Source organism: Maylandia zebra, linkage group LG11 (assembly GCF_041146795.1).
Source record: "Maylandia zebra isolate NMK-2024a linkage group LG11, Mzebra_GT3a, whole genome shotgun sequence".
In the NCBI taxonomy this organism is placed as follows: Eukaryota; Metazoa; Chordata; class Actinopteri; order Cichliformes; family Cichlidae; genus Maylandia; species Maylandia zebra.
The window spans coordinates 156,993-183,802 of NC_135177.1; the positions used below are offsets into that span (position 1 = coordinate 156,993).

Consider the following 26,810-nt stretch of genomic DNA (forward strand, 5'->3'; position numbering starts at 1 on the left):
TGCAAACTCATGGAAATTTAGGGTATTCTATACAGTTTGTTCACTGTTGTCTGACTCTCCAGATATAAATGAAAGGCGGAATTGTGTCTTTAGAGTTGTAAATGCTTGCCTGAGTGTCTTTTATTTAGGTACATTTCTATTTTAAAAATAAAGGTAATTGTGACTATTAAAATTGTTCTTCATTATTTTTTCATGTACTGTAACTTTGTTATGGAAAAAAAAAGTCAAAAGGAACCATTGGCCCCCAGGCATCTTCACTTTATAAAATTTGGCCCTCTTTGCAAAAAGTTTGGACACCCCTGATCTAAAGTCTTGGAGAAAGTGGTCTACCTACCTACAGTTGCAGGCCCACCTTGATTTTAATATGATCTCTGAAAAATTTCAATCTGGTTTTAAATCACTACATAGCACTGAGACGGCACTTTTAAGGGTTTTTAACGATATTCTTTTAACTCTGGACTCTGGCAGCCCTGCTGCCCTTTTATTGTTGGACTTGTCAGCAGATTTTGAGACAGTCGACCATGACATCCTGTTATCACAGCTAGAATTTCATGCTGTCCTAAAAGGATCTGCCCTACAGTGGTTTCGGTCCTATTTGTCAGAAAGGTCTTTTCATGTCAATATGGGCCCTCACAACTCCAAAATAGCCCCTCTTTAATACGGTGTACCTCAAGGCTCTATTTTGGGTCCTGCCCTGTTCGCACTCTATTTGTTGCCATTGGGCTCCATCTTCTCGCGGTACAGCATTTCATTTCACTGTTTTGCTGATGATTGGCAGATTTATCTACCTTTAAAAGCAGGGTCAGACCATCCGCAGCTCTCATTACGCTGACGATGTCAAACAGTGGTTGTCATTAAATTTTTTAAAGCTAAATGAAAATAAAACTGAGGTTGTCATTTTTGGCAACTTTAATCATATCAACAGCACTCTGGGCGCCCTTTCCTCTTAATGTAAAAAACCTCGGTGTCTACATTGATGGTTCTTTTAAATTGAATAGGTGAGTGCAGTAGTTCAGTCCTGCTTCTTTCAGTTAAGACAGCTGGCCAAGGTAAAGCCATACCTCCCGACTAACGTCTTTTTTCTTACTTGCAGGTTGGACTACTGCAATTCATTGTATTATGGTCTAGATCAGGCCACCATCCATCGTCTTCAGATGGTTCAAAATGCAGCTGCTCGCCTGTTAACTGGCAGGATCTACAGGATCCAATTTAAACTTTCACTTTTTGTTTTTAAGTCACTTAATGCCCGAGCACCTCCTTACCGGTCTGAGCTCCTCTCTGCCTATGCTCCAGGAAAAACCATGAGGTCTAGCTCAAAACTAATGCTGTCAATCCCACGGACTTATCTCAAACCCGTGGTGATAGATCCTTCTCTGTGGCAGGTCCCAGACTTTGGAATAGTCTCCCCTTAAATATTAGATCTGCACAAACACTTGAGCAATTTAAATCATTACTAAAGACACATTTCTATGCCTGGCTTTTAACACACTATGACCGAAGCATTTTGGTCTTATTTGAATTAGTTTTAGTTATTGTTTGAATTCTTTTATTGTCCTATTATTGTTTTTTATTGTTATTATTGTATTACATTGTTGCTTTTTAATGCCATTTTTATATTGTTAAGCACTTTGTGCAGCATCGGCTGTTTGAAATGTGCTATATAAATAAATTTGACCTTGACCTTGACCACAGTTCCTTTATAGCCCAGGCTGGTAGAGGATCCAAAAAACAGGTTGTACATCGAGCTGCGTTTACAATTTTAGTTAATCCAGACAGGGAAATAACCTTAAAGTCAGAAAAAAGTTTATCAGCACAATGAAAAACAGACAATGAGTCTTTCCAAGACTGGAGAAATACTTCTAGTGTGGAAGTCAAAGGAGCTTGCAAAGAAAAGCGTCTGGACTTCTTTAAGTTACTTGAAGATGTTTCACCTCTCATCCGAGAAGCTTCTTCAGTTCTAAGGTCAAATGGTGGAGAGTCCCAGATATAAACCTAGTGGGAGTGACCCCCCACAGAGGGACAAAAGGACCCCCTGATGATCCTCTAATCGCCTGAGCCAAGGTGTGAAACTGGAGTTTCGGGTGAGTTCATTGTGAAACCTGGCCCCACCTTAACATGCGAATTCCTGAGATCAGATGGCCCAGGATGTGAGTGGGCGTTAAGGCGTCTGGGAAGGGATCTCAAAACTGGATTATAGATGGCAGACAGTTGGTGTCGTAAACCACCGCCTCTGTTCAAAGTTGGTCGCTCACAGTGGACATAGATGGCTTCTTTCACTCCTCTTTCAAACCATCTGTCCTCTCTGCCCAAAATGTGAACATTGGCATCCTCGAAGGAGTGTCCTTTATCCTTAAGATGCAGATGGACTGCTGAGTCTTGTCCTGTGGAGGTGGCTCTTCTGTGTTGTGCCATGCGCTTGTGAAGTGGCTGTTTGGTCTCTCCAATGTAGAGGTCTGGGCATTCCTCGCTGCACTGTACAGCATACACCACATTGTTAAGTCTGTGTTTTGGAGTTTTGTCTTTCGGGTGAACCAGTTTTTGTCTGAGCGTGTTGCTGGGTCTGAAATGCACCGGGATGTCATGCTTGGAGAAAACCCTCCTGAGTTTTTCTGATACACCGGCTACATAGGGGATGACAATGTTGTTGCGTCTGTCCTTCTTATCCTCCCTCGCTGGTGTCTGGTCTTCTTTTCTGTGCCTCTTTGCTGACTTTAAGAACGCCCATTTAGGATAGCCGCACGTTTTGAGTGCTTCCTTTACATGTGTGTGTTCCTTCTTTTTACCTTCAGGCTTAGAGGGAACATGTTCTGCCCGGTGGTGTAGGGTCCTAATTACTCCAAGTTTGTGTTCCAGAGGGTGATGGGAGTCAAAGAGGAGGTACTGGTCCGTGTGTGTGGGCTTCCGGTAAACCTCGATGTTGAGGTTGCCGTTCTCCTCAATGTGCACAGCGCAGTCCAGGAAAGGCAAACAGTTGTCCTTTGTGTCTTCCCTGATGAACTTGATGTTTTTATCCACAGCGTCCATGTGCGCAGTGAAGGATTCCACTTCTTGTGTCTTGATTTTGACCCAGGTGTCGTCCACATATCTGTACCAGTGGCTGGGTACTCTTCCTTTGAAAGAGCCAAGAGCCTTCCTTTCCACTTCCTCCATGTAAAGGTTGGCTACAATAGGTGACACGGGGGAGCCCATGGCACAGCCATGTTTTTGTCTGTAAAAGCCTTCGTTGTATTTGAAATATGTAGTGGTGAGGCAGAGGTCTAACAGTGTGCAAATCTGATCGGGTGTGAAGTTGGTCCTGTCCTCCAAGGAGCTTTCTTCTTGTAGTCGTTTTCTGACAGTCTCCACGGCCTCCGTGGTGGGTATGCAAGTGAAGAGAGAGACTACATCAAAGGACACCATGGTTTCATCTGGATCCAGGGTAAGTTTCTGGACCTTGCCGGTGAAGTCGGTGGAGTTCTTGATGTGGTGTGGGGTGTTCCCCATGAGAGGAGCAAGGATGGTAGCAAGGTGTTTAGCAATGTTATAAGTGGCTGAGTTTATGCTACTGACTATGGGTCTGAGTGGGACAGCTTCCTTGTGGATTTTAGGAAGTCCGTAGATGTAGGGTATGGCATCCCCTGGGTAAAGGCGGTGATATGTAAGGCGGTCAATAATTTTGTCCTTTTCAAAGTCTTGAAGGCAAGCTATGACTTTCTTTTTGTAGCTGCTTGTGGGGTCTCGCTTTAAGGCTTCGTAGGTATTGTTGTCACTGAGGAGAGTAGTGATCTTTGTATGGTAATCTGTAGTGTTTAGGACCACGGTGCATCTTCCCTTATCAGCTGGTAAAACAGTGATGTTGTGGTCTTTGCTCAGGGAAGCGACGGCCTTCTTTTCCTGTATTGTGAGGTTCGATGGAGGGACTTTGGCACTGGAGAGCGTGGCTGAGACTTTCATCCTGATTTGCTCTGCTTCTGTCTGTGATAATTTATTAATCCGTATGGCAGATTCTGTGGCTGTGATGAGGTCCACTATGGGAAACTGTTGTGGAGAAATGGCAAAATTGAGTCCTTTGGCTAATACTCTCTTTTCAGGTTCAGTGAGAATTCTGTCTGAAAAGTTCTTAACCCATTTCTCCTGACTGTCTTCAGGTGTATTTTAGTATTTAGTATTTAGTATTTATTTATTTATTGTCATTGTCAAGAACAATGAAATTGCGTTTGGGGCTTCCATACAACCCAAAAAAAAGAAGAAAATAATAAATACCCCTTAAAACCCAAGTGTACATATTTAACCCAGTGTGACTCCAATGCAATAAGACAATCCTTAGCAATAATGTTCGTAGAAATTCAGACAAAGACCTGAGAAACATGACAAAATACAACAATGCAACCCATTCAATATTATTGTACTGTGAGATATGATATCAGATATGATAGTTATCTATTTAAGAAAGAGGGGGGGGGGGGGGCAGGAGGGGGAAGAGAATAAAGATATGATGCACCAATGCAGACCAGTTCATTGCTATTAAGAAGTTGGATATGGTTATTGTCCGTGAGAGGGGGGCAGAGAGTTCAGGAGCCTCACAGCCTGTGGATACAGGCTGTTGGCCAGTCTGGATGTTCTGACCTGTATAGACCTGTACCTTCTCCCTGAGGGCAGCAGATGGAAAAGGTGGCGCGCAGGGTGATGTTGGTCCCGCAGGATACTGTGCACCCTCCTCAGACAGCGAGTGGGGAAGATATTACTGATCTCTGGCAGACTTGTTCCAATAATTCTGCCAGCTTCTTTCACCACCCGCTGGAGTGCTTGCTGATCGGCCTTGGTGCAGCTGGGGAACCACACTAGAAATCCATACGTCAGAACGCTGCTGATGGCACAGTTGTAGAAGTTCAACATCAGAGATCTGGGAATGTGTGCGCTCCGCAGTCTCCTCAGGTAGTAGAGGCGCTGTTGGGCCTTCCGTACAACTGAGGTGATATGGTTGCCCCAGGACAGGTCCTCGGTCACAGTTACCCCCAAGAATTTAAAACTGCTCACCCTCTCCACCGCCTCACTGCCAATGAAGAGAGGCAGATGGTTGTTATGGCCCCTCTTCCGGAAATCTACAATGATCTCCTTGGTCTTTTTGGTGTTTAAGACCAAGTTATTGTCGTGGCACCATGACTCTAGTTGTTGCACCTCTGTCCTATAGTTTGTCTCATCATTGTTGGATATAAGTCCGAGCACTGTAGTGTCATCTGCAAACTTAACAATGAGATTGGACGCGCAGGAGGAAATACAGTCATGGGTGAAGAGAGTGTATAGCAGAGGGCTCAGAACACACCCCTGAGGGGCACCGGTGTTGACCACAAGGGTGGAAGAGGTGTTCTTACCCACTCTGACACTCTGTCTACGGTTAGTGAGGAAGTCCACAATCCAGTTGCACAGAGAGGAGTTAAGTCCCAGTTGGTGGAGTTTGGGACGGAGTTTGTATGGCCGGATGGTATTAAAAGCCGAGCTGTAGTCTACAAAGAGGAGCCGTGCATAGGTGTTCCTGTGTTCCAAGTGCTTCAGTAATGTGTGCAGCACTGTGGCGATCGCATCCTCGGTTGACCGGTTCTCCCTGTATGCAAACTGGTGCGAGTCCAGGGATGGTGGAAAAGCAGCTCTGATGTGTTTAATGACCAGTCTCTCCAGGCATTTGGCGGGAATGGGGGTGAGTGCCACAGGTCTGAAATCGTTCAGACATGTGACATTTGACTGTTTTGGGATGGGAACGATGGTTGCTGCTTTGAAACAGGATGGTACCAGTGAACAGGACAACGGGGTGTTATATATAGAGGTGAAGACGTCCGCCAGGTCCGCAGCACAGTCTTTTAGCACCCGGCCCAGCACTCCATCCGGCCCGGCCGCCTTCCTGGTGTTAATGCTCCGGAACACACGCCTCAGCTCATGAGTGCTCAGGACCGGAGCAGGGTCGGTTGAGGGGAGAGGGGACAGGACAGGGTCGGTGTTCTCCCTGTCAAAACGGGCATAAAAGAGATTTAGATCCTCAGCCAGAGTAGAACTGTTGGCTGAGGGTGATGGTGTTCTTCTTTTGTAGTCCGTGATAGCCCTGATGCCCTCCCAGACCTGCCTTGGGTTTGTGTTGTTCTCAAACCTGGCCTCGATACGCCTCCTGTGCTGCTGCTTGGCAGTCTTGATGCCTCTTCTCAGGTTGGCCCTGGCAGCACTGTATGCCTCCTGGTCCCCGGATTTGAAAGCGTTGTTCCTTGTTCGAATAAGTTGTTGAACTCCGTGTGTCATCCAGGGTGGATTATTAGGGAACACACGGAATCGTTTCCAAGTTGTTACATTGTCCGCACAGAAACAGATGTAGTCCAAGACAGTGGAGGTGTAACTGTCCAATGCGACACGATTGTCAGTGTCCTGCACCTTGAATACATCCCAGTCTGTGCAGGTGTGTTTTCTTCTCTGGGTTGTGTAGGTTCAGGATGAGGAGTGTGTGTTTTTGAAAGCAAGGTGTGAAATTTCCTGCGTTGTCTTTCTTTTCCTTTATAGTGTTGGGCCCGCTGAGCCTTGTCCACAAACTTGTAAACCTCTTCTAAGATTGGAGAGGGTAGAAGGATTTCCAGTTCCTGCAGGGTCTGGCTGATCTTGATCTAGAGGGCATCTATGGTGAACTCACCCGAAAACTCTGGCTGATTGGGACCCACACCCAGTTTCACACCTTGGCTCAGGCGATTAGAGGATCATCAGGGGGTCCTTTTGTCCCTCTGTGGGGGGTCACTCCCACTAGGTTTATATCTGGGACTCTCCACCATTTGACCTTAGAACTGAAAAAGCTTCTCGGATGAGAGGTGAAACGTCTTCAAGTAACTTAAATGCAGCAGTGAAGACAGCTGAGAATTGGGGAGCAGTTTCAGGTGTTATAGGGCATATAAGAGAGGGGGCCTGGGTTTGTTTGGGGGATGAGTGAGGAATTGGAACATTAAACAAAATGAAATTATGGTCAGACGGACACACATCAATCACTTCAACGCCGATCACTGAGAGCCCAGATGACAAGATGAGGTCAAGAGTGTGGCCCTGCTTGTGTGTAGGGCCGTTGACAGACTGGGTCAGATTAAATGAGTCCAAGAGTTGTAAAAACTCCCTAACCAAAGGTTTAGAGGGGCAACACATATGGATATTGAAGTCGCCAAGGATTAGAAGCCTATCAGTGGTTGGTAATGTCACAGATAGAAAATCCGAAAATTCCTTAATGAAGTCTTTGTTAAGGTGAGGAGGCCTATAAACTAGAGCACAGAGTACAGGAGAGGACAGATCCAGCATAAACAGTTGCAGTTCAAAACTGGTGTAGACACTTCTGGGTAGTATTCTGCATTTAAAGTGATCTCTGAAAACTGTTGCTAAGCCTCCTCCATGACGGCAGGTCCTAGGTGTGTTAAGGAAGTTACAGTTTTCAGGAGTGAATTCCACAAAAGCAGCTAGATCATCAGTAGTTAGCCAAGTTTCAGTAATAAAGAGAAAGTCCAAGCCATGAGAAACAAACAGGTCACGGTATATGAAAGTCTTGTTCACCACGGACCTTGCATTGATTAATGCCAATTTAAGTGGTGAAGAATCCAAGACTGAATGTGTGACAGCACCAGATGGTACAAATTCCAGATGCTGAAAATTGGTGATGTTGGCACCTCTTTTTTTTCCTGTCCAGTCTAGTTGGGTTACGACGGAAAGCTGACCAAATAGATGGTATTTGGTGAGAAAGTCCGTTTCCCACAGGATGATTATACACATGCAGATTATGACGGCAGCCCCGGTGAATATAGCGTGGACAGCGAGCTATCCCCAAAGCAACACAGCGCGCATAAGTTTGGGGAGGCAGCCGAGTCCTTGTGTTAAGATGTAGCAGTTCCAATTTTGAATAGTGCATTCCGTCATTTGCATAAAGGTCCGAGCCTTTAATATGGCTATAAAAAACACTGCATAGTCCAATGATAAAACCAAGCAACAGTAGGCATATCCATTGTATGGTTAAAAGGGGAATCATAGTTTCTCCATTTGTTCACACAGCCAAGTTAAAACCACGTTAGCCAGCATGCCACAGCCACGAATTAAGTAGATGCGTCTCTAACAGCATCACCATCAACACAGGAGCACCTCAGGGATGTGTCCTCTCACCACTGCTCTACTCCCTCTACACTTCAGACTGTGTGGCCACCCATGGCTCCAACACCATTGTGAAGTTTGCTGACGACACAGTGGTGTTGGGTGTGTCGGGATGAAATATTATTTTACTATTCATTATTATTACTGTTGCATCACTTATGATTTATCATTATTATCATTTCATTGACACATTTATTGAAACTGATGATGTTATATTAAAGTCTGTATTTCAGGTGTTAGTATAACTACATTATAATCTTATATACACATATATTGCCTTTTTGTGCTTATTAAAGGGTTGAAGTTAATTAATGGTTTGAAGCTACAGCAGGCGCGAGTTCGACTGATCAATGGAGCAAAGTTCAAGCTGAAAGAATTGCCTATATATACAATTTAACACATATTATACATGATTGTTTAAGAGATGAAATAAAGGCCGTGTGCCCTGTGCTATGGATGTTTGCCTGGTAACAGATGACGTAGAGGGGGGTCATGTACTGAGGTTAAAACACAGACACATAGTCTGCCTGAGTGAACTGACTGCAAATGTTGTGTACCTGCATACGTGACAGTTTAGTTCTGATAAGCCCAGAAGAGTGTAATAACAGGAAGCATCTGGAGGAACAAAGGAAGTAGCTGTTCTTTTTTAGAATATCTCCTGAGATAGAATTACTGGAACATGCATGTTGTTTTTCATCTGCGGTGACGCGAGTTACTGGTCATCATAAGTATAAATATCACACCCACCTATTGTTCGGGGGAGATCAAGGCTGATGTTTTGCAGAGCCCATCTTCACCACATATATGCGTTTTAATAAAATCATTTGTGTTGACCCACTATGGACTTTCAGTCGTATGTCTCTTCTCAAATAAGAACCAGGTAACAGGTGCCATCTCCAACAGCGATGAGGCGGCCTACATTGACGAAGTGAAGAATCTGGCATCATGGTGCCAGGATAACCATCTCCAGCTGAACGTTGGCAAGACCAAGGAGCTGGTGGTGGACTTCAGAAGGAGTCAGCACAGAGACTACAAGCCCATTATCATCAAGGGAACTCCAGTGGAGAGGGTGCAGTCCTTCAAGTATCTTGGTGTCCACATCTCCTCAGACCTGACATGGGCTGCCCACATTCAGGTCCAGACCTAAAAGGCTAGGCAGCGCCTGTACCACCTACGACAACTGAGGAAGTTCAGGGCCTTGCCAGCGATCCTCAGGACTTTCTATGCAGGTGCTGTGGAGAGCATCCTCACACAGAACATGACATCGTGGTTTGGGAACAGCTGTGTGAAGGACCAAAAAGCTCTCCAGAGAGTGATCCGTACAGCAGAACGCTGCTGCAGGATTGCTCTCCCCCCGCTTCAGGACACCTACACCAGGAGATGCCGGACTAGAGCAGCGCAGATACTGAAGGACCCGTCCCATCCTGACAACAAACTGTTCCAACTTCTGCAATCTGGTAGAAGGTTCCGCATCCTCCGGGCAAGGACAGAGAGACTCAAGAGGAGCTTCTATCCCCAAGCCATCCGGGCCCTAAACCATAACAAGCCCTCCCCCCACACTCACACACCCGCCATCTCACAGCATCCATAAGTGACTGAGACAGGACTCTCTTCTAGACAGTCTGAACCCACCGGCACAATGTACATTTCAATTTTTTAAAAATTTTAATATGTTCAGATTGTCTATTTTGTAAAATGTTCAGATAGTGTATTCTTATTTAATTCATTTAATGTAGAGAATTCATCCACTTGCTGCACACAATGCCACTTACTGCATATAGTGTCCCCCGTGTATATATTCACTTAATGTATATATTGCTCTTCCCGCTGTAAACACATTATTCAGACAAAAAACATTGCATTTATTTTTTATCATAACTCTAGTTTTACGTGGCCAGTCAACATGATTTAAAACTGGTATATAGTTTGAAGTCCGGGCTTTCGACTCTGACTCTGGGTCGCTGCATCTTGTTGCTGTGCCATCTTAAATGGGTTAAGAAATTAATATAGCCACTACAGTGACCATCAAAACAATGAAACAATATTGCCGTAAACAGTTTTGTGACAGCATGGAACAAATGATAGTGTAATATGAAACGATAGATGTTTTTATATCGTCATCTGCTATATATCATTATATTGAACAGCCCTAGGGGCATGGGTGTCTCTCTTCGCTCTCCTGAAGTCCACAAGGAGCTCTTATATGTTTGCTGGTATTCAGGAGCACGTTATTGTCAGCACACCATACAACTAGGTGCTTTACCTCTTCCCTATAGTCAGACTCATCATTGTCATCTGCAGACTTGATGATGCAGTTGGATCCATACCCTAGGTCTGCAGTCACAGGTGAAAAGGGAGTAGAGGAACGGGCTCAGCACAAAGCCCTGTGGAGTGCCAAGGTTGTTGTCTGTAAGGGTGATGGCGGTAGTGCATTTTTGGCATGACTTGACATGTTGGTCAGAAAGTCCAGATGGAGTTGCTGATTCCAAGTTTAATAATCAGTGTGGAGGCAATAACTGTATTGCATGGTGAGCTGAAGTCAACAAAGAGCATTCTTGCATAAGTAAGTAAGTAAAGTTTATTTATATAGCCCCTTGCACAGACGTGTCACAAAGTGCTTTACAAGAAAGGAAAGAAAACACAATACAGTCATAAATACATCATAAATACAACATAACCCCTTGTCTAATTAAAAGCTTTTTGAAATAAAAATGTCTTTAGCTGCATTTTTAAGTTCTCCACCGAGTCCAGACACCATAGAAGTAGAGGAAGTGCAATCCACAGTCTGGGTGCAACAGCTTGGAAAGATCAGTCCCCTTGAGTTCTAAAACGAGTATGGGGGACCACTAAAAGGTTTTGATTTGATGACCTCAGGTTGAGAAGGGGTATGTGTATGAATCAAATCAGCAATATAGGGAGGGGCATGTCCCTGTACTCTAAAGGTTAAAACTAAAAAGGAACCTAAATCTGATTGGTAGCCAATGAAGCGACTTTAAAACAGGAGTCATATAAGCTCCCTTGATCGATCGGGTCAGTAGCCTCGCTCACTCTGCAACGGCTGTAGACGAGCTAGCCCTTTCTTGTTTAGAAAAGTAAACAGGTTGTTACAGTAATTGAGTCTTGTAGAGACATAAGGATGGATTATCATCTCAAGTTCACTTGTTGACATGATGGATCTAAGTTTTGAAACATTCCTCAAGTGAAAAAAAGCTTACTATCTTACTTACTACCAGCTCATTTAAATTTCCCCCCAAACAAAAAGCTTCATCAAAAGTAACACCTAGATTTCTAAGGTTACGCTTCTGTGAGGAACCTAAATCACCGATTTGCTGTTTAATATCAGGCATTGGTCTGGTGCAATAATCAAAGATTCTGTTTTGTCTGGGTTTAGCTGTAAGCAATTGTTGTTCAACCATTGTTTAATGTTGGTTAAACACTCAATTGGAGCAGAGAGCTTATGAACTTCAGAAGGCTTAAATGAGTATTATAGCTGAATATCATCAGCAAAAAGATGATAAGACGCATCAGGAGACTGCCATATTTTCTGTGTGCAAAAGGGCAAAAGCTGTTCAGGCATGTAGGTGATGAGTGTTTTGGCACTGGCGTGATGGAGGAAAGAAAGAAAATGGAGTCCATAAAATGAAATACATTTGGTTTTCTTTTTGTTTCCTGCTTGAGAGATGACCTAAAGTATATGATTTCTTCCTTGCTGTTCAGGCTTGTTTTATTTTTATTTACCAAAGTTAAATTCTGTCCATCACTTATCTAATTAATGTCAAGCTTAAATGCATATTACATTTCTATAAGCTTTAGTATTTGGAGACTTCAAGGAGCCCTTATTGTTTTTCATGCTTCCTATGTCTGCTTTGATTTCTTGATTTTTAAGTTTTGTCTTTTGGCCTCTAAAGGGTCCTTTTTTGTCACTTCCTCCACCTCTACATATATACCTGTCTTCAGGATTCATTTTTAAATCCTCACCCTTTCATAAAAAAATTTAACAGAGAAATTCACAGTCAGGCTGTATGACAGTCAGTGTATGTAGTCCATCTACACCATCACTCTTCATCTCACTCACTTAGTTCAAACATGATAAATTTACCGTCTGTTCTACAGACCTGCCAAAGCTCATCAAGCATTTCTATTTGGTTGTTGTATCACAGGTTCTAAAAACTTTCTGATTATTAAGCTTTAATAATTATTTATTTTTCATCTTTTGATAAAGCTATGCTAAAAGTTATCCCTGCTTTTAGTGTCTGCAGTAAGTTAGGATAAATGTATGCAGACCTGTCTCTGTACAGAGATGTGATCTTAATCTGGTCAAAAGGGAGGATGAAAATTTCCCTTAAAAATCGCTGCACCATTGAACATACAGAGATTACAGATGGACCGATCCGATATTACGTATCGGTATCGGTCCGATACCGACCTAAATTACTGGATCAGGTATTGGACCGATCCGATATTACGTATCGGTATCTGTCCGATACCGACCTAAATTACTGGATCAGGTATCGGAGAAAAATAAAAAAATGTAATCCGATCCATTAAATATCAAAAAAACATCTCACAAAACTTGCGACATGGCGATACTCGGCTCACAACCGTAGCACGTCGCAGCAGTGTGCATCACGTGATAGAGCGGCTGTGTGTATTTGGAGCCTCGCTACCAAACCAACATTTCATCTCTGAGGAAGTGATCCCAGAGAGAAGTAAATCAAGAGTGTAAGTTCATCTCTGAATGTTAGTAAAGCATTCCAGCCTTAAGCTTAACAACCGATATATGGAGAGACTGCCTCTCTCTCTCTCTCCCCCTCCCTCTCCTGTTGCTACTTCAATCATGAAACTGATCAATGATCAGCTGATCGGCTTTTCTCTCTTGTTTGTTTATCGCCCACTTCGCGGCACAAAGAGGAAACCAGCGGCTGAACAACGGCAGAACGTTTAAGTTTGATAAGCTGTTGTTAGAATTTAGTTAATATTACTTTGTACACCAGGATCTTTTTCTACGCAGCTGACGGCTGGTAACTGTGCAGGGGCGGGGTCTAACAAAGTTTAGCCAGGGGGGCCGATAGGGCATTAACAGGGAAAGGGGGGCACAAAGACATACTTTTCTTTCTTATTCTCATTTAAAATGTCTAGCTTTTAATAAATAATTATCTGAATCTCACACCCAAAGTTTTAATCTGATGTAAAATGTATAGAAGTCCATTACTGTATATAGTAACTGTTAAGTCTAATATACCCTAGTAAGCTATAGTACTTTTTCCTTTGGGAAGATACCATCTGTGCAGTCTGCAGTTCTGTTGAAGAAAGATGTTGAACCTATTTAATTATTCTTGGAAAATAATTTATTTCTGTGCATTTTTTTTCACACTGCATCAAATTAAAGTTGATTACATCGATTAAGCATCATGGGGAGGAGGGTGGGGGGTGGTTCCCTATTTTTTTTTTCCTTTGCTGGGAGTTTTAGAGCCCTATTAGTTAGGTTGCTTACTCTTTAAAATACCAGAATAGGAAGGATGGAGTAGGTTTGAGTTTATTAGATTGATCAGTATTGCTGAACTATGAAATATTTTGGGTGCAGTGTATTTTTTACATACAGGTATAACAGAGTAGATTTAGTGTTTTGTTTTGTTTTTTTACTTGAGTATGAACTTATACAAAAAGCAGCAAGATATTAAAAAAACTGTTTTATTGATTAAAAAACACACTATATCGGATTCATATCGGTATCGGCAAATATCCAAATTTATGATATCGGTATCGGACATAAAAAAGTGGTATCGTGCCATCTCTAACAGAGATCTGTCCAAATGGTGAATAAATGGTAAGCAAAAGTCAGTTATCATTAATGTTTCTGCAAATGTTTCCAGCTCTTCTTCCTCTATCCGACATTCTCTCCATACCTGAGAGTGTCCAGTCTCCAGCATGGATCCTTCAGTTGAGCCGACAGCAGCTTCATTCCTGAGGTCCCTGGATGATTGTAGCTCAGGTCCAGCTCTCTCAGATGGGAGGGGTTGGAGCTCAGAGCTGAGGCCAGAGAAGTACAGCCCTCCTCTGTGATCAGACAGCCTGACAGACTGCAGACACACAAAACAATTGACCTGAAAATGCTTCAGTCAAATTTTGCCTTTGTTCTTCTTTTTTCAGATACAATGACCCTCACTCACTCTATCCATTCAATTGAACCAGGTCCAGGCCAGCCAAAGGCGGAGCCTGCCCCGAGTGGTGGCCAAAATTGCAGCTACATAGCAAAAGAGGCGGAGGTGGGAAGAGCTGCAGGTTTGGTGGAGCGTGGGCTGAAATGCTGCTGCAGGTGAGATTGACTCAACTGCATGGCACCTACAAGCATGTCTTTCCGGCTTAAAATCTGTGCTCTGCTAGCTGTTGATGGTTTTTGTTACAGCTGGCAGCAGGACAGCTGCAGTCATTTGAATGTATACCAGCAACCGTGTCGAAAGTGTACAATAAAGATGCTAAAAAAGCATAGAAATGTCATCTGGTCTGCCGTGGTTTATTACACGGTATTTGACTACAGATGGAAGGAAGATATCCATTTTAATGTGAAGATACTGCCAACAGAACCAGGATGAGGGAAAATTGAAGAGAAAAAAAAACATAAACAGCAAAATACAATCTACAAGAGAGCAGAGATAAATGTTAATGTGCTCAAGTTGCAGAAGAGTGGAGAAGAAATGTTCAGTACTTCATGGGAACTCCCCCAGTAGTCCAGACCTGTGGAAGCGCGACTCAGGATGGATTCAGGGTCACCTGATCCACCCCTACCTATATGCTTTATCAAAAATGAAACCCTAACCTTACATATCTATATTATTGCTAATATATATTGTAATATATCTATATCACTAAAGCACTTCTGGATGGATGCAAACTGCATTTCGTTGCCCTATACCTGTGCATGTGCAATGACAATAAAGTTGAATTCTATTCTATTCTATTCTATTCTAATCTAAGTCTATTTTTAAATACTCTAACGAATCACAAGTAAGGCTGTTTAATGCTCACTGCTTACCTCGTTGCATGGCAGTGAGCACTGAAAATGATGTCACATCATCCGTTTTAGTGTTGCTTCAGCTGGTTGTGCACATAATGATTATTTTTAACCTACCACATGGAACTATCACAGCTGGGTTGGAAGCAAAACTATTGCATCAGTTTTTTTACCATTTTAATTACATTTCAGTACAGAAGGTCTCAGAGATTTACAGATTAAACAGGCGGCATTGCAACAGTTTGAAAATATGAGACTGGGGAGAAATTCTCCCCAGTGTTGTTGCTTCTAGTGTTGTTGCTTCTAGTTCTGATTTCTTTTGCTTCCAGTTTTGATCTCTTTTTCTATATCATTGCTGATCTGGGTGAGGGTATACTGGTGACCAAAGGCACCAGAGTAAAGTGCTCTGCTTGGAGAATACGGTCTCATGAGGTCTTTAACATATCATTGAACCTGAATAAGCAGGACTTTGTATAGCGGAAGAATTTGGATTTTAATTCTTGTTTCAACAGGGAGCCAATGATAAGGACCTAATATGGGATAAATATAGTTGCTCTTAGTAAGATGAAATGATGATTTCAATTTTTTCAATACTGATCACGGGAAAGAAAGCAGAATTATATTTTGTCTTTAATGTGCATATTAGAGGACAAAAAATAGACCGCATTTGATCACAAGATTAATTGTACTGTTATGAAAAGAACAGAGCTTTACAGCTTCTCTCTGAGAGGAAACAGCCACTTAGTCTAAAAACAAAGAACACACACACAAACCTGAATTTAATGTGTATTGATGGGGCAATGACGAGTTGCTAGAATAGCTAATTCCTTATTTTAAACACATTATAAATGTGGCAATCTACTGTGATTTAGAAATAATGAAAAAAAAAAAAACCTATGACACAAAAATAAATGGAAAAAACTCACATTTAATAAGTTTTAATTGGTTAGTTACATCATTTGATGAAAAAAAAAATCCTTTGATCTGACCTCAGAGTGTTAAGTTTCCAGTGTGGACTCTGCAGTGCAGTAGACAGAAGCTTCACTCCTGAATCTTTTAGGTCGTTGTTACTCAGGTCCAGCTCTCTCAGACTAGAGGACTGGGAACTGAGAACTGAGGACAGAGCTTCACAGCTTCTCTCTGAGAGGAAACAGCCACTCAGTCTGAAAAATAAAATAAAACGGAGTTTCTGTTCAATACCAAAAACTTTAAATGTTCAACTTAAAGAAAACTGTTCTCAGTGTGCACTCATGCTATTGCAGCCACGTGATTGGTTTGGCAAAACACTGTTCTCATTGTCATTGTCTTTCCATTTCTTTAGTCTAAATGTGGCTAGAATGCACTCTGTTGACTTTATATTGATTGTGCCTCGTGTTTTTATTGAAAAGACATTTATTGAAAAATAGCTAATTAGTATTAACAAACAAGAAGAAAATTCAAATCTTCACCTGAGCAGTGCATTGACAAAGAGAATTTGGTTAAGAAGATCAGAGCAGTAGTAAGAAAGGACATTACAGTAGGAGAACATCATGCATCGTTAACCTCCTAGGACCTGGCATTTACACATGTGGACATCGCGCACCGCGGATGACGTCAGTGCGCACACTGTGTCTGAGGAGGATGTGCGGAAGTGCTTCAGGAAGGTGAACGCGCGCAAATCTACTGGTCCGGACGGGATTCCCGGCCGAGTCCTTAAGTCATGCGCGGCTCAGCTGGCTGGAGTGTTTACACACATCTTCAACGGCTGTATCCCAATTCAGGGTCTGCAGCCTTAAAGGCCGCATTTTAAGGCCAATTACGTCACAGCGACGCAACGAAGGCTGTCCCAATTCAAAGGCTGCTCGAAATGCGGCCCTCAAATGCGTCCTTCATTTCCCTGAATTTTAAGGACGTGGCGGTGTAGACTTCGTGGCCCAACATATCCCAGAATGCATAGCGCGGCGGTGGGTGTGGATAATTTTGCCGAAAAAAACGGCGGATGAGGGGCGCCCGAAGAGTAAACTTTAAGTAAGTACTGAATATTATGTCACTTATTTATGTGCAAATGTTTAATAACGAAGAACATCAAAACATGACTGTTGGCCACATGTCGGCAAAGTTATGTGACATTAGTGACGTTTGTACTAACTTGGTTTTAAAGCCTTTAAAATATACGCCATTCAATAGCTGAGCTTAATCTTACAGAGAATGATCAAAGCTCATGTAGAAACAAACAAACAAATGAACAAAAGATTTTCTCCTTCATTTCTGTCAAACAAAGCTGTATGAAACATTTCCAGCTGTTAGTATCATGGTTGCTAGGCAACCTGGGCAGCGCAACGGAGGCTAGACCGTCCCATTTCACAAGCCTCGCACTTCCGGCCTTAGCAGTCTTTAAGTACGCGGCCCTTGAGGATCGTTGAGACTGCGTACTTTAAGGCTGCAGACCCTGAATTGGGATACAGCCAACCTTTCCCTCTCTCTGTCTGTAGTCCCAGCCTGCTTCAAAATGGCCACCATCGTCCCTGTACCCAAATCCTCCACCATCTCCTCATTGAATGACTGGCGACCTGTAGCCCTGACCCCCATCGTAAGCAAATGCTTTGAGAAGCTGGTCAGGGACTTCATCTGCTCTTCACTACCCGACTCACTGGACCCTCTACATTTCGCATACCGCCACAACAGGTCCACCGATGATGCCATAGCCCTGACACTACACACTGCCCTGTCACACCTGGAGAAGAGAGACACGTATGTGAGAATGCTGTTTGTAGATTACAGCTCAGCATTCAATACCATCGTTCCCTCGAAGCTGGACAGGAAACTGCAGGATCTAGGACTGAGCAGCTCCCTCTGCAGCTGGATCCTTAACTTCCTGTCTGACAGAAGCCAAGTGGTCAGACTGGGCAGCATCACCTCATCCCCCATCACACTGAACACTGGTGCTCCACAGGGGTGTGTACTGAGCCCTCTCCTGTACTCACTCTACACCCATGACTGCACGGCCACTAACAACTCCAACATCATTGTGAAGTTTGCGGACGACACTACAGTGGTGGGTCTTATCACCAACGGTGATGAGAGGCTTACAGGGAGGAGGTCAGCGCCCTGACCCACTGGTGTCAAGACAACCATCTCACCCTCAACGTCGCAAAGACAAAGGAGCTGATAGTGGACTTCTGGAGGTGCAGAGAAGCACACACCCCAATCACCATCAACGGCGCTGCTGTAGAGAGAGTGAGCAGCTTCCGCTTCCTTGGTGTACATCTGGCTGAGGATCTTACGTGGTCAGGACACATAAACAAAACAGTGAAGAAGGCGCAGCAGTGTCTCTTCTTTCTCAGGAGACTGAAAAGATTCGGCATGAGCCCCCGCAGAGCATTGAGAGCATCCTCACTGGATGCATCACCACCTTGTACGGCAACAGCACCGCCTACAACCGCAAAGCTCTCCAGAGAGTAGTGCGGTGCTCTGAACGGATAATTGGAGGTGAGCTTCCCTCCCTCCAGGACATCTAAAGGAAGCGGTGCCTGAGGAAAGCGGGGAGGATCATCAAGGACTCCAGTCACCACAGCTATAAACTGTTCAGACTACTTCCATCAGGAAGGAGGTTCTGCAGCATCCGGTCCCGAACCAGCAGACTGAGAGACAGCTTTTTCCATCAGGCCATCAGACTGCTGAACACGTCATAGACACCTCAGCTTCACTACTGGAACTTGAACATTATGCGCTCCACACTGTACATTAATGCCACTTGTTTTGCACATGTCCAACTACCAACCTCTGTATATTTTATTTTATTGTTTACTCTATGTAATTTGTAAAATATGTATACACAAACACACACACACACACACACACACATGTAGAAAAACATATCTAGTATACACATCCAGTAATGCATATACTATTATATATTGTACATATATTTATTAGTCTCAGATTTAGCCATTCTTATATTTTGCTTGTTTTACGTTATTGTATTTTTTGCACACCTCTGTTGCTTGTGAAGCTCGCACACAAGAATTTCACTCACATGTACTGTACCAGTGTACCTGCACATGTGATGTGACAATAAAAGTGATTTGATTTGATTTGACATCACATTTTGGGTTGTCTAGACCAAAATACAAAATGTTGCCTCTGTTCTATCAAATTAATTTTAATATTGGAAAATTAAAACTTGAGTAGGAAATGCAGTTTTTAAATGAAGATTTCATTTCTGAATTGAAAAAAAATATTCCTGCCTACCACACACAGGCTATGTAGTACCTCAGTGAAACAATAATTCCCTTTCATGCTAAATTATGAACTGAATGATTGATCAATATTTTTTTATTTGCATTTTGGAATGCTGAATTCAATTTCACTAGCCACACCCAGGCTTGATTACTGACAGACCTGTTGAATCGAGCGATCATTTATCCCTTGTACAATATTCATATTGACCCATTTGAAATTTTTAACAGAAAAACAAACAAACAAACAAACAAACAAACAAACAAACAAACAAACAAACAAAAACACAAAACACAAGTCCAGAGGGCAAAAGAGATAAACACTTCCATGTCACATTACAGAATCTTCCACAATCAGTGTGACCAAAAGGTTGAGCTGTCAGAGGACTCTAGAACTCATATTTGAAGAGAGTCAGGCATACAGTGACATGGAAGAGGAAGATGTCTCACAATAGGAGGATAATTTAGAAATAATTTCATTCTGTTTCTGAAAGTAAATCTAAAGGTGGCCGTCACTTGGAATCCCTCAGTGACAGAGTCCCTGCTCAGCTGCTAACATAAGACGAATTTTACCAGGACATACATGTTTGCAGCAAGTCATTTTCAAGATATCAAGTCAATCAGAAAATTATTCTGGATATAACCAGTCCTGAGGTGAAACTTATTTTCAGTGACCAGCAGAAAAAACATCATGAAGACATCACACATTTGTAGGCCTACATTGGGATCCTCATCCTTGGTGTATACAGGTCAAGAGGGGAGTTGACTGAAAGTCCGAGGGATGCTGAGACATGGAGAGAAATTTTTAGAGCTACAATGTCTCTGAAGAGCTTTCACATGAAAGCTCTCAAGGATCATCAGATTTGATTATCCTGAATCAAGACATGTTAGAAGGCAGTCTGCACTGTGTGGGACTAGTGGGTGGACCGGGTTCCCCTTTTATACTAACACTAACTACTGATCTTATCTATTTCTGATTTTATCTGTTTTGATTTTATATACTGTTTTGTTTGTTTGTTTGTTTGTTTGTTTGTTTGTTTGTTTGTTTGTTTGTTTGTTTGTTTGTTTGTTTGTTTGTTTGTTTGTTTGTTTGTTTGTTTGTTAAGTGGGTTTAGAGCTCTGGGTAGCTCCCCAGCTGGGTCTAGACTGGGTCTAGAGAGTATTTTAAATTCAGGGAATTTAAAATAGAAAGTAGCTCGTCCACAGAAGGACTGGTAGCTCCCCTTACGATAAGGGTTCAGATCACGCGAACAGGTGTGAAATGTGTGTGTTTAGTTAGTTTGTTTGTTTGCTTGTTTTAATCAATTTTAAATCATGCTTTTTGTTTGCTTTTGTTTCTAATGTCTCTGTAAAGCACTTTGAATCACCTTGTTGTTGAATTGTGCTATACAAATAAATTTGCCTTGCCTTGCCTTGCCTTTTATGACACTGGGCAAAGTGTAACTGTGGACGATTCACCTGTGGGTTAGAGTTTGCCTCCATTTCAGGCAGTGTATCCCATCCAGACCAGCAATGGCATGACACTTTGGCCTGTATGTGATCTTGCTTCATTTTATGTATGGAACATGTAAATTTATACAGAGAAGCCAGAAAGAGGAGCTGCTGAAAGAAACCAGGGGACACAAGTGTGACTGATAAGATTTAAACTGCAGGGCTAAGTACGCCAAGGGAGTCAAGCTGGGTGACTCATCCACACCAGCTCCAGAACCTCATAGGATCAGGGATTAGAAGTTCTTCCACAAAGAGCCAAACGAGATTTCCAGTACATGGGTTTGTAGACAAAACCCATGTAGCTCTGCTATCTGTTTTTTCATCAGTTCAGTCTCTAGTTCAGTCTCCTGTGTTGCTGTCTGCTCAGTCTCTAATTCAGTCTCCTGCTCAGTCGCCCTTAGCTCAGTCTCCTGCTCTGTTGTCTGCAGTTCAGTTACCTGCTCAGGTTGCAGTTCAACCATTAGCTCTGCTTTCTCCTCAGTATGCAGTTCAACCTTCTCCCTAGTGTGCAGCTCAACCATTAGCACAGCCTGCAGTTCAATCAGTAGCTCAGCTATTTACTCAACCGTCAGTTCGGCCATCAGTTCAGCTACCCATACAGCCAGGGGTCCCCATACCTTCTGGCCCTGCATCTGCTGGAGGCTCAGGTTAGCCAAACCAGCACTCCGTGGCTCCCACACCGGCATCTGCCTCATCCACTGGGGCTTCTAGAGAGCCCAGCCAGCATTTCCTTGTGTCCGCTTGGGGTTCTGGAGGGTCCGAGGGGCCCATTCAGCCATCTGCCATCTGGATCATTTCAGCCATCTTTGGTCCCCACTGGAGGGTCCAGTGCATCCATCCAGCCTGCTCTCTAGTGTGTGCAATAGTCATCTGGTTTTGACAGCTCGTTCAAATCACAACCTCTGGGTGCATTTGGGTCCTTTCTTCACCTCCACATGGCTTGCCTCGTCAGCCGTGACAGTGTCAAGTCCGCGTCTTTGTAAATGTTGCATGTTTCATGTTTTATTTTGACAGTTCCAAGTCCTGTGTTCAGTGTTTTCAGTTTTGTATCAATGGCTGTATCCCAATTCAGGGTCTGCAGCCTTAAAGTACGCAGCCTCAACGATCCTCAAGGGCCGCGTACTTAAAGACCGCTAAGGCCGGAAGTGCGAGGCTTGTGATATGGGACGGTCTAGCCTCCGTTGCGCTGCCCAGGTTGCCTAGCAACCATGATACTAACAGCTGGAAACGTTTCATACAGCTTTGTTTGACAGAAATGAAGGAGAAAATCTTTTGTTCATTTGTTTGTTTGTTTCTACATGAGCTTTGATCATTCTCTGTAAGATTAAGGTCAGCTATTGAACAGCGTATATTTTAAAGTAAAGGCTGTAAAACCAAGTTAGTACAAACGTCACTTATGTCACATAACTTTGCCGACATGTGGCCAACAGTCATGTTTTGATGTTCTTCGTTATTAAACATTTGCACATAAATAAGTGACATGATATTCAGTACTTACTTAAAGTTTACTCTTCGGGCGCCCCTCATCCGCCGTTTTTTTTTCGGCAAAATTATCCACACCCACCTCTGCGCTATGCATTCTGGGATATGTTGGGCCACGAAGTCTACACCACCACGTCCTTAAAATTCAGGGAAATGAAGGACGCATTTGAGGGCCGCATTTCGAGCAGCCTTTGAATTGGGACAGCCTTCGTCGCGTCGCTGTGACGTAATCGGCCTTAAAATGCGGCCTTTAAGGCTGCAGACCCTGAATTGGGATACAGCCTGGGTCTCAGTATTTGCCATTGGTTCCAGCTGTGTTTCGCTCCTGTATCCCATTCCCTCATTATCCTCTGTGCATTTAAGCCCTATGGGCCCCTAGTCACATCTTTGCACATTGCTGTGCGTTTTTCCCAGGCTTCTGGTTTCTACTTTCCTACGTTCTTAACTTCCCAGTTTTTTTAGATTTGTTTTCTTATTCCCGGTTTTGTATTATTTAAATTTTGATAGAGCATTAAAGCTGCCTCCGTGAGTTCACTCCTGATCCAGCCTGCCACAGCGCTCTATATCACAACTAAGAGTCACCTCTGTTGCGGAGGATAAATTCTTCTGTGTTATCAGCCTCAGGAAGCAAAAGTTAAGGGCATCTCAGATTAAAGCCCAGATAAATGCCACACAGAGTTCCAGTAGCAGACATTTCTCTACATCCACTCTTCAGAGGAGACTGTGCTAATCAGGCCTTTATGGATCCTGCAGTGATATCCTATCCCATCCAGTTTGCGTTTAGTTGGACCATCATTTATTTTTCAACAGGACAATGACCCCAAACACACCTCCAGGCTGTGTAAAGGGCAATATGACCAAGAAGGAGAGCAATACCTATCCATCGAAATCTTGAGGGGGGGTGTCAACGTAATTGCACATGAGAATAAAGTGGCAGGAGTGAGCAGCAGTTCAAGTTCATGTGCAGTACAAGATTAAAAGTGGCAGTCAGTATAGTATTGCACAGAGTATGAGTTTTTGTGAATATTGATAAAAGTGAAGTGAACAGTGCAGATTGTAGAGTGTACTTGAGCAACTGTAAGACAGTATCTGTTTGCATCCTGTGAAGTGAGGTGTGTTTTCAGGTGTTGAGGTGTCGAATGGCTCGATGGTAAAAACAGTTTTTAAGTCTTGTAGTCCAAGCAGACAGGCGCCTGTAACATCTGCCAGATGGTAACATGGAAAACAGCTGGCGTGCTGGGTGGCTGTGGTCCTTGATGATGCTGTGTGCTTTACAGAGGCACCGCTGAAGATAAATGCCCTGAATGGCAGGAAGCCTCATGCCAGTGATGTTCTCTGCTGCCTTCACCACGTTCTGTAGTGATTTCTGGCTGCTGGCAGAGCAACTCCCATACCAAACTGCGATGCAGCTCGTCAGCAAGCTCTCAATTGCACACCTGTACTTCCTGAGGAGGCTGAGGAAGTTTGGCATGAATGCCAACATGATCTCAAACTTCTACAGGTGTTACAGTTGCTGGCGAGCTTTTCAGATTACAGTGTCTGTGTGAAGGTTCCAGGAGAGATCCTCAGTGATGTTGACTCCAAGGAATCTGAAGTTGCTTACCCTTTCGACCTTGACAACGTTGATGTGGATGGGCCAGTGTTCCCCGACTGGTGATTTCCGGTAGTCCACTATCATTTCCCTTGTTTTGCTGACATTGAGAGACAGGTTATTATCCAGACACCACTTGTACAGTGCCATCACCTACTCTCAATAGTGCAGTCTCATCATTGTTCATGATGAGGCCTATGATGGTTGTGTCATCCACAAACTTGATTATGGTGTTGGACCTATGTTTAGCGACACAGTCGTGTGTGAACAAGGAATATAGCAGGGGCTCAGCACACATCACTGTGATGTTCGTGTATTTAAGATGAGTGGAGAAGAATTGTGACTACCTCATGAAGCCAAGAGTGTGCAAAGCAGTAATTAAAGTAATTCAAGCTATAAAACATATTTTGAGTTATTTCACACTTTTTTAAAAAAAAACTATGTGATTCCCTATGTGTTCATTGAGAATAATCTACAATGTAAATAGTAATGAAAGTAAAGAAAAACCATTAAACGAGAATTTGTGTCCAAACCTTTGACTGGCAGTGTATATTTTGTATAAAGCTTTTCTGTTTACACAATAATATAATTAAGATTAAAATATATATCAGTGGAAAAGTTTTAATCCTGACCTGAGAGTTTCCAGTGTACAGTGAGGACTCTGCAGTGAAACAGACAGACACTTCACTCCTGAATCCTGCAGGCTATTGTTATTAAGGTCAAGTTCTTTCAGACTAGAGGACTGAGAGCTGAGAGCTGAGGACAGAGCTTCACAGCTTCTCTCTGAGAGGTTACAATGACTCAGCCTGGGGAAAAAATAAAAGCAAACAATAAAGAAATACTGGTGTTCAAATGCCTTACTAAGATGTAACAACACATGAATGACATCAGATTTTTTGGTTGTTATTTGTCAACTGATGTAAAATAAAATATCATTTGATCTGACCTCAGCATGTTCAGTGTACATTGTGGACTTTCCAGTCCAGAAGACAGAAGTTTCACTTCTGAATCCCAAATGTTGTTGCAGCTCAGGTCCAGCTCTCTCAGACGAGAGGAGCAGAGAACTGAGGACAGAGCTTCAAAACTTTTCACTGAGAGGTTACATTGACTCAGTCTGAAAAATAAGACAAACATTAAAACCAATGCTTGTGTAAAAGTGTGATCAGGAGTCATTAAGTTTGATAACATCCAATACAATTTTTTCAGGAACCCATAATTCCTTAGTAATATATAACAATACATGAATTAAATTCACTTGTTTTGGCTAAAATATTTAATTGGTTAGTTTTGTCAACTGATGAAAAATAAAATATCATTTGAACTGACCTCAGTGTGTTCAGTTTACATTGTGGATTCTTCAGTCCAGAAGATAGAAACTCCAGTTCTGAATTCTCCAGGCTGTTGTAGCTCAGGTCCAGCTCTATCATGCTAGAACACTGGGAGCCAAGAACTGACGACAGAGCTTTATAGACTCTCTCTGAGAGGTTACAGTGAGTCAGCCTGAAAACAACGAATAATAAGCAATATTTGTTATAAAAATTATATCAGTTCACATATTATAATCAGTCAAAGAAAAATGCCAGTGAGCAATAAAATTCATGGTTAATCAATAAGCTAAACATCTAAAACAAAAAACACTGTGTGTTCAGGATGGACAGGGAGTCCAGCAAGTGTAGATTCAGTCTAGATTGTAGAAAGTTATTCTTATTGTTACAGACTGACATGAATCTGTTTAACTTCCAATTAAGCGCAAAGAAGGAAGCATCAGTAGTAATAAGAAACCTTGATTTACATACTTGTTCAAGCTAAACATTTATTTTTTTTCCCTCTGTGCTTTAAGAAATGCAAAAATACAAAATACTCACTGTACATGTGGTCTGTATTGCTTGGAACTAAGGTGGAGTAAACAACATCATAGCTTTACATAATTTGCTTTATGGCTGGATTGATTTAAAACTCCAAAAGGTTGTGAGTCTACCAGACTTACAAGTATTGCTTAAGTGGGGGGAAAAAAAAGGCATGAACACTGCCAGGACTCAGAAAAGCTTCAGTCTATTTACACCTACAAGCCAGTGGACACTCAATGATGAGGATGTACACATCAAGGACACGGAGGAACACTGTATCATGGTCCTGAGTCCATGAACTCAGTGATTTTGGTTTTGTATATTATTATTATTATTATTATTATTATTATTATTATCATTATTATTATTATGGTTTCGTGAACTGGCATTCTGACTTTTGTTTTTTGCTCCCTCTGTTGGTCGCTGATGTTAGCGTTTCCCCTGTCTCATAAGATCCAGCTGTTACCCCCACCTGTGTGTAATTTCCCTGTGTTCCTCAGTGTGTACTTAGGTTGTGTGAACTCGTGTGCTGATTGCTGGTCTGTCTGTAAATCTACCGTGTGTTCTCCCTGACGTCATCCTTCATGTACCTTCGCTCTCCATCCTTCGTGTTCAGGTTTGCTTTTTAGTTGTTTAGTTTCTCCCAGTTCAGGTTACTTTTGGTTCCATTTTGCCATCTTCGCATTGTGTTTTGTTTTGCAATAAACCTCCCTGGCATATCAGCAAGTGCCTGCATTTGGGTCTTCATTTATTCCTCCACACGGCTCACTCGGTTAACCGTGACACACTGGTTTGAGCACGGAGTCAAGGAGGCCATTTGCATGAAAAGGGAAAGACCAAATCTGAATCGAGGAAGGGCCTAACAGTACATCTGTCACCATCTTACAATGCTGTGATTGCAGCAGTTCTCCATCTCTATATAAATGGAACCAATTGCCATAGATCAATGCTCATGACAACTTGCATATTAACAATCATGCAACTGACTTCACAGCCATTAAGTGTGCTAGTTTAAGTCACTATGGAAAGGTACTATTTAT

At 42.7% G+C, this 26,810-nt stretch overlaps 1 protein-coding gene across 2 annotated transcripts in view; it reads right to left on the reverse strand.

Annotated features, from left to right (window-relative positions):
* Positions 1-26,810, reverse strand: part of LOC143421013 (NACHT, LRR and PYD domains-containing protein 3-like) — a 78,156-nt gene that overhangs the window by 14,741 nt on the left and 36,605 nt on the right. For both annotated transcript variants that reach the window (XM_076889654.1, XM_076889653.1), the window contains exons 7-11: positions 25,250-25,423; positions 24,870-25,037; positions 24,556-24,729; positions 16,132-16,305; positions 14,037-14,210 (exon numbers count right to left, since the gene is read on the reverse strand). In XM_076889654.1, the coding sequence (XP_076745769.1) occupies positions 14,037-14,210; positions 16,132-16,305; positions 24,556-24,729; positions 24,870-25,037; positions 25,250-25,423 (864 nt within the window). The remainder of the gene's footprint in view (positions 1-14,036; positions 14,211-16,131; positions 16,306-24,555; positions 24,730-24,869; positions 25,038-25,249; positions 25,424-26,810) is intronic.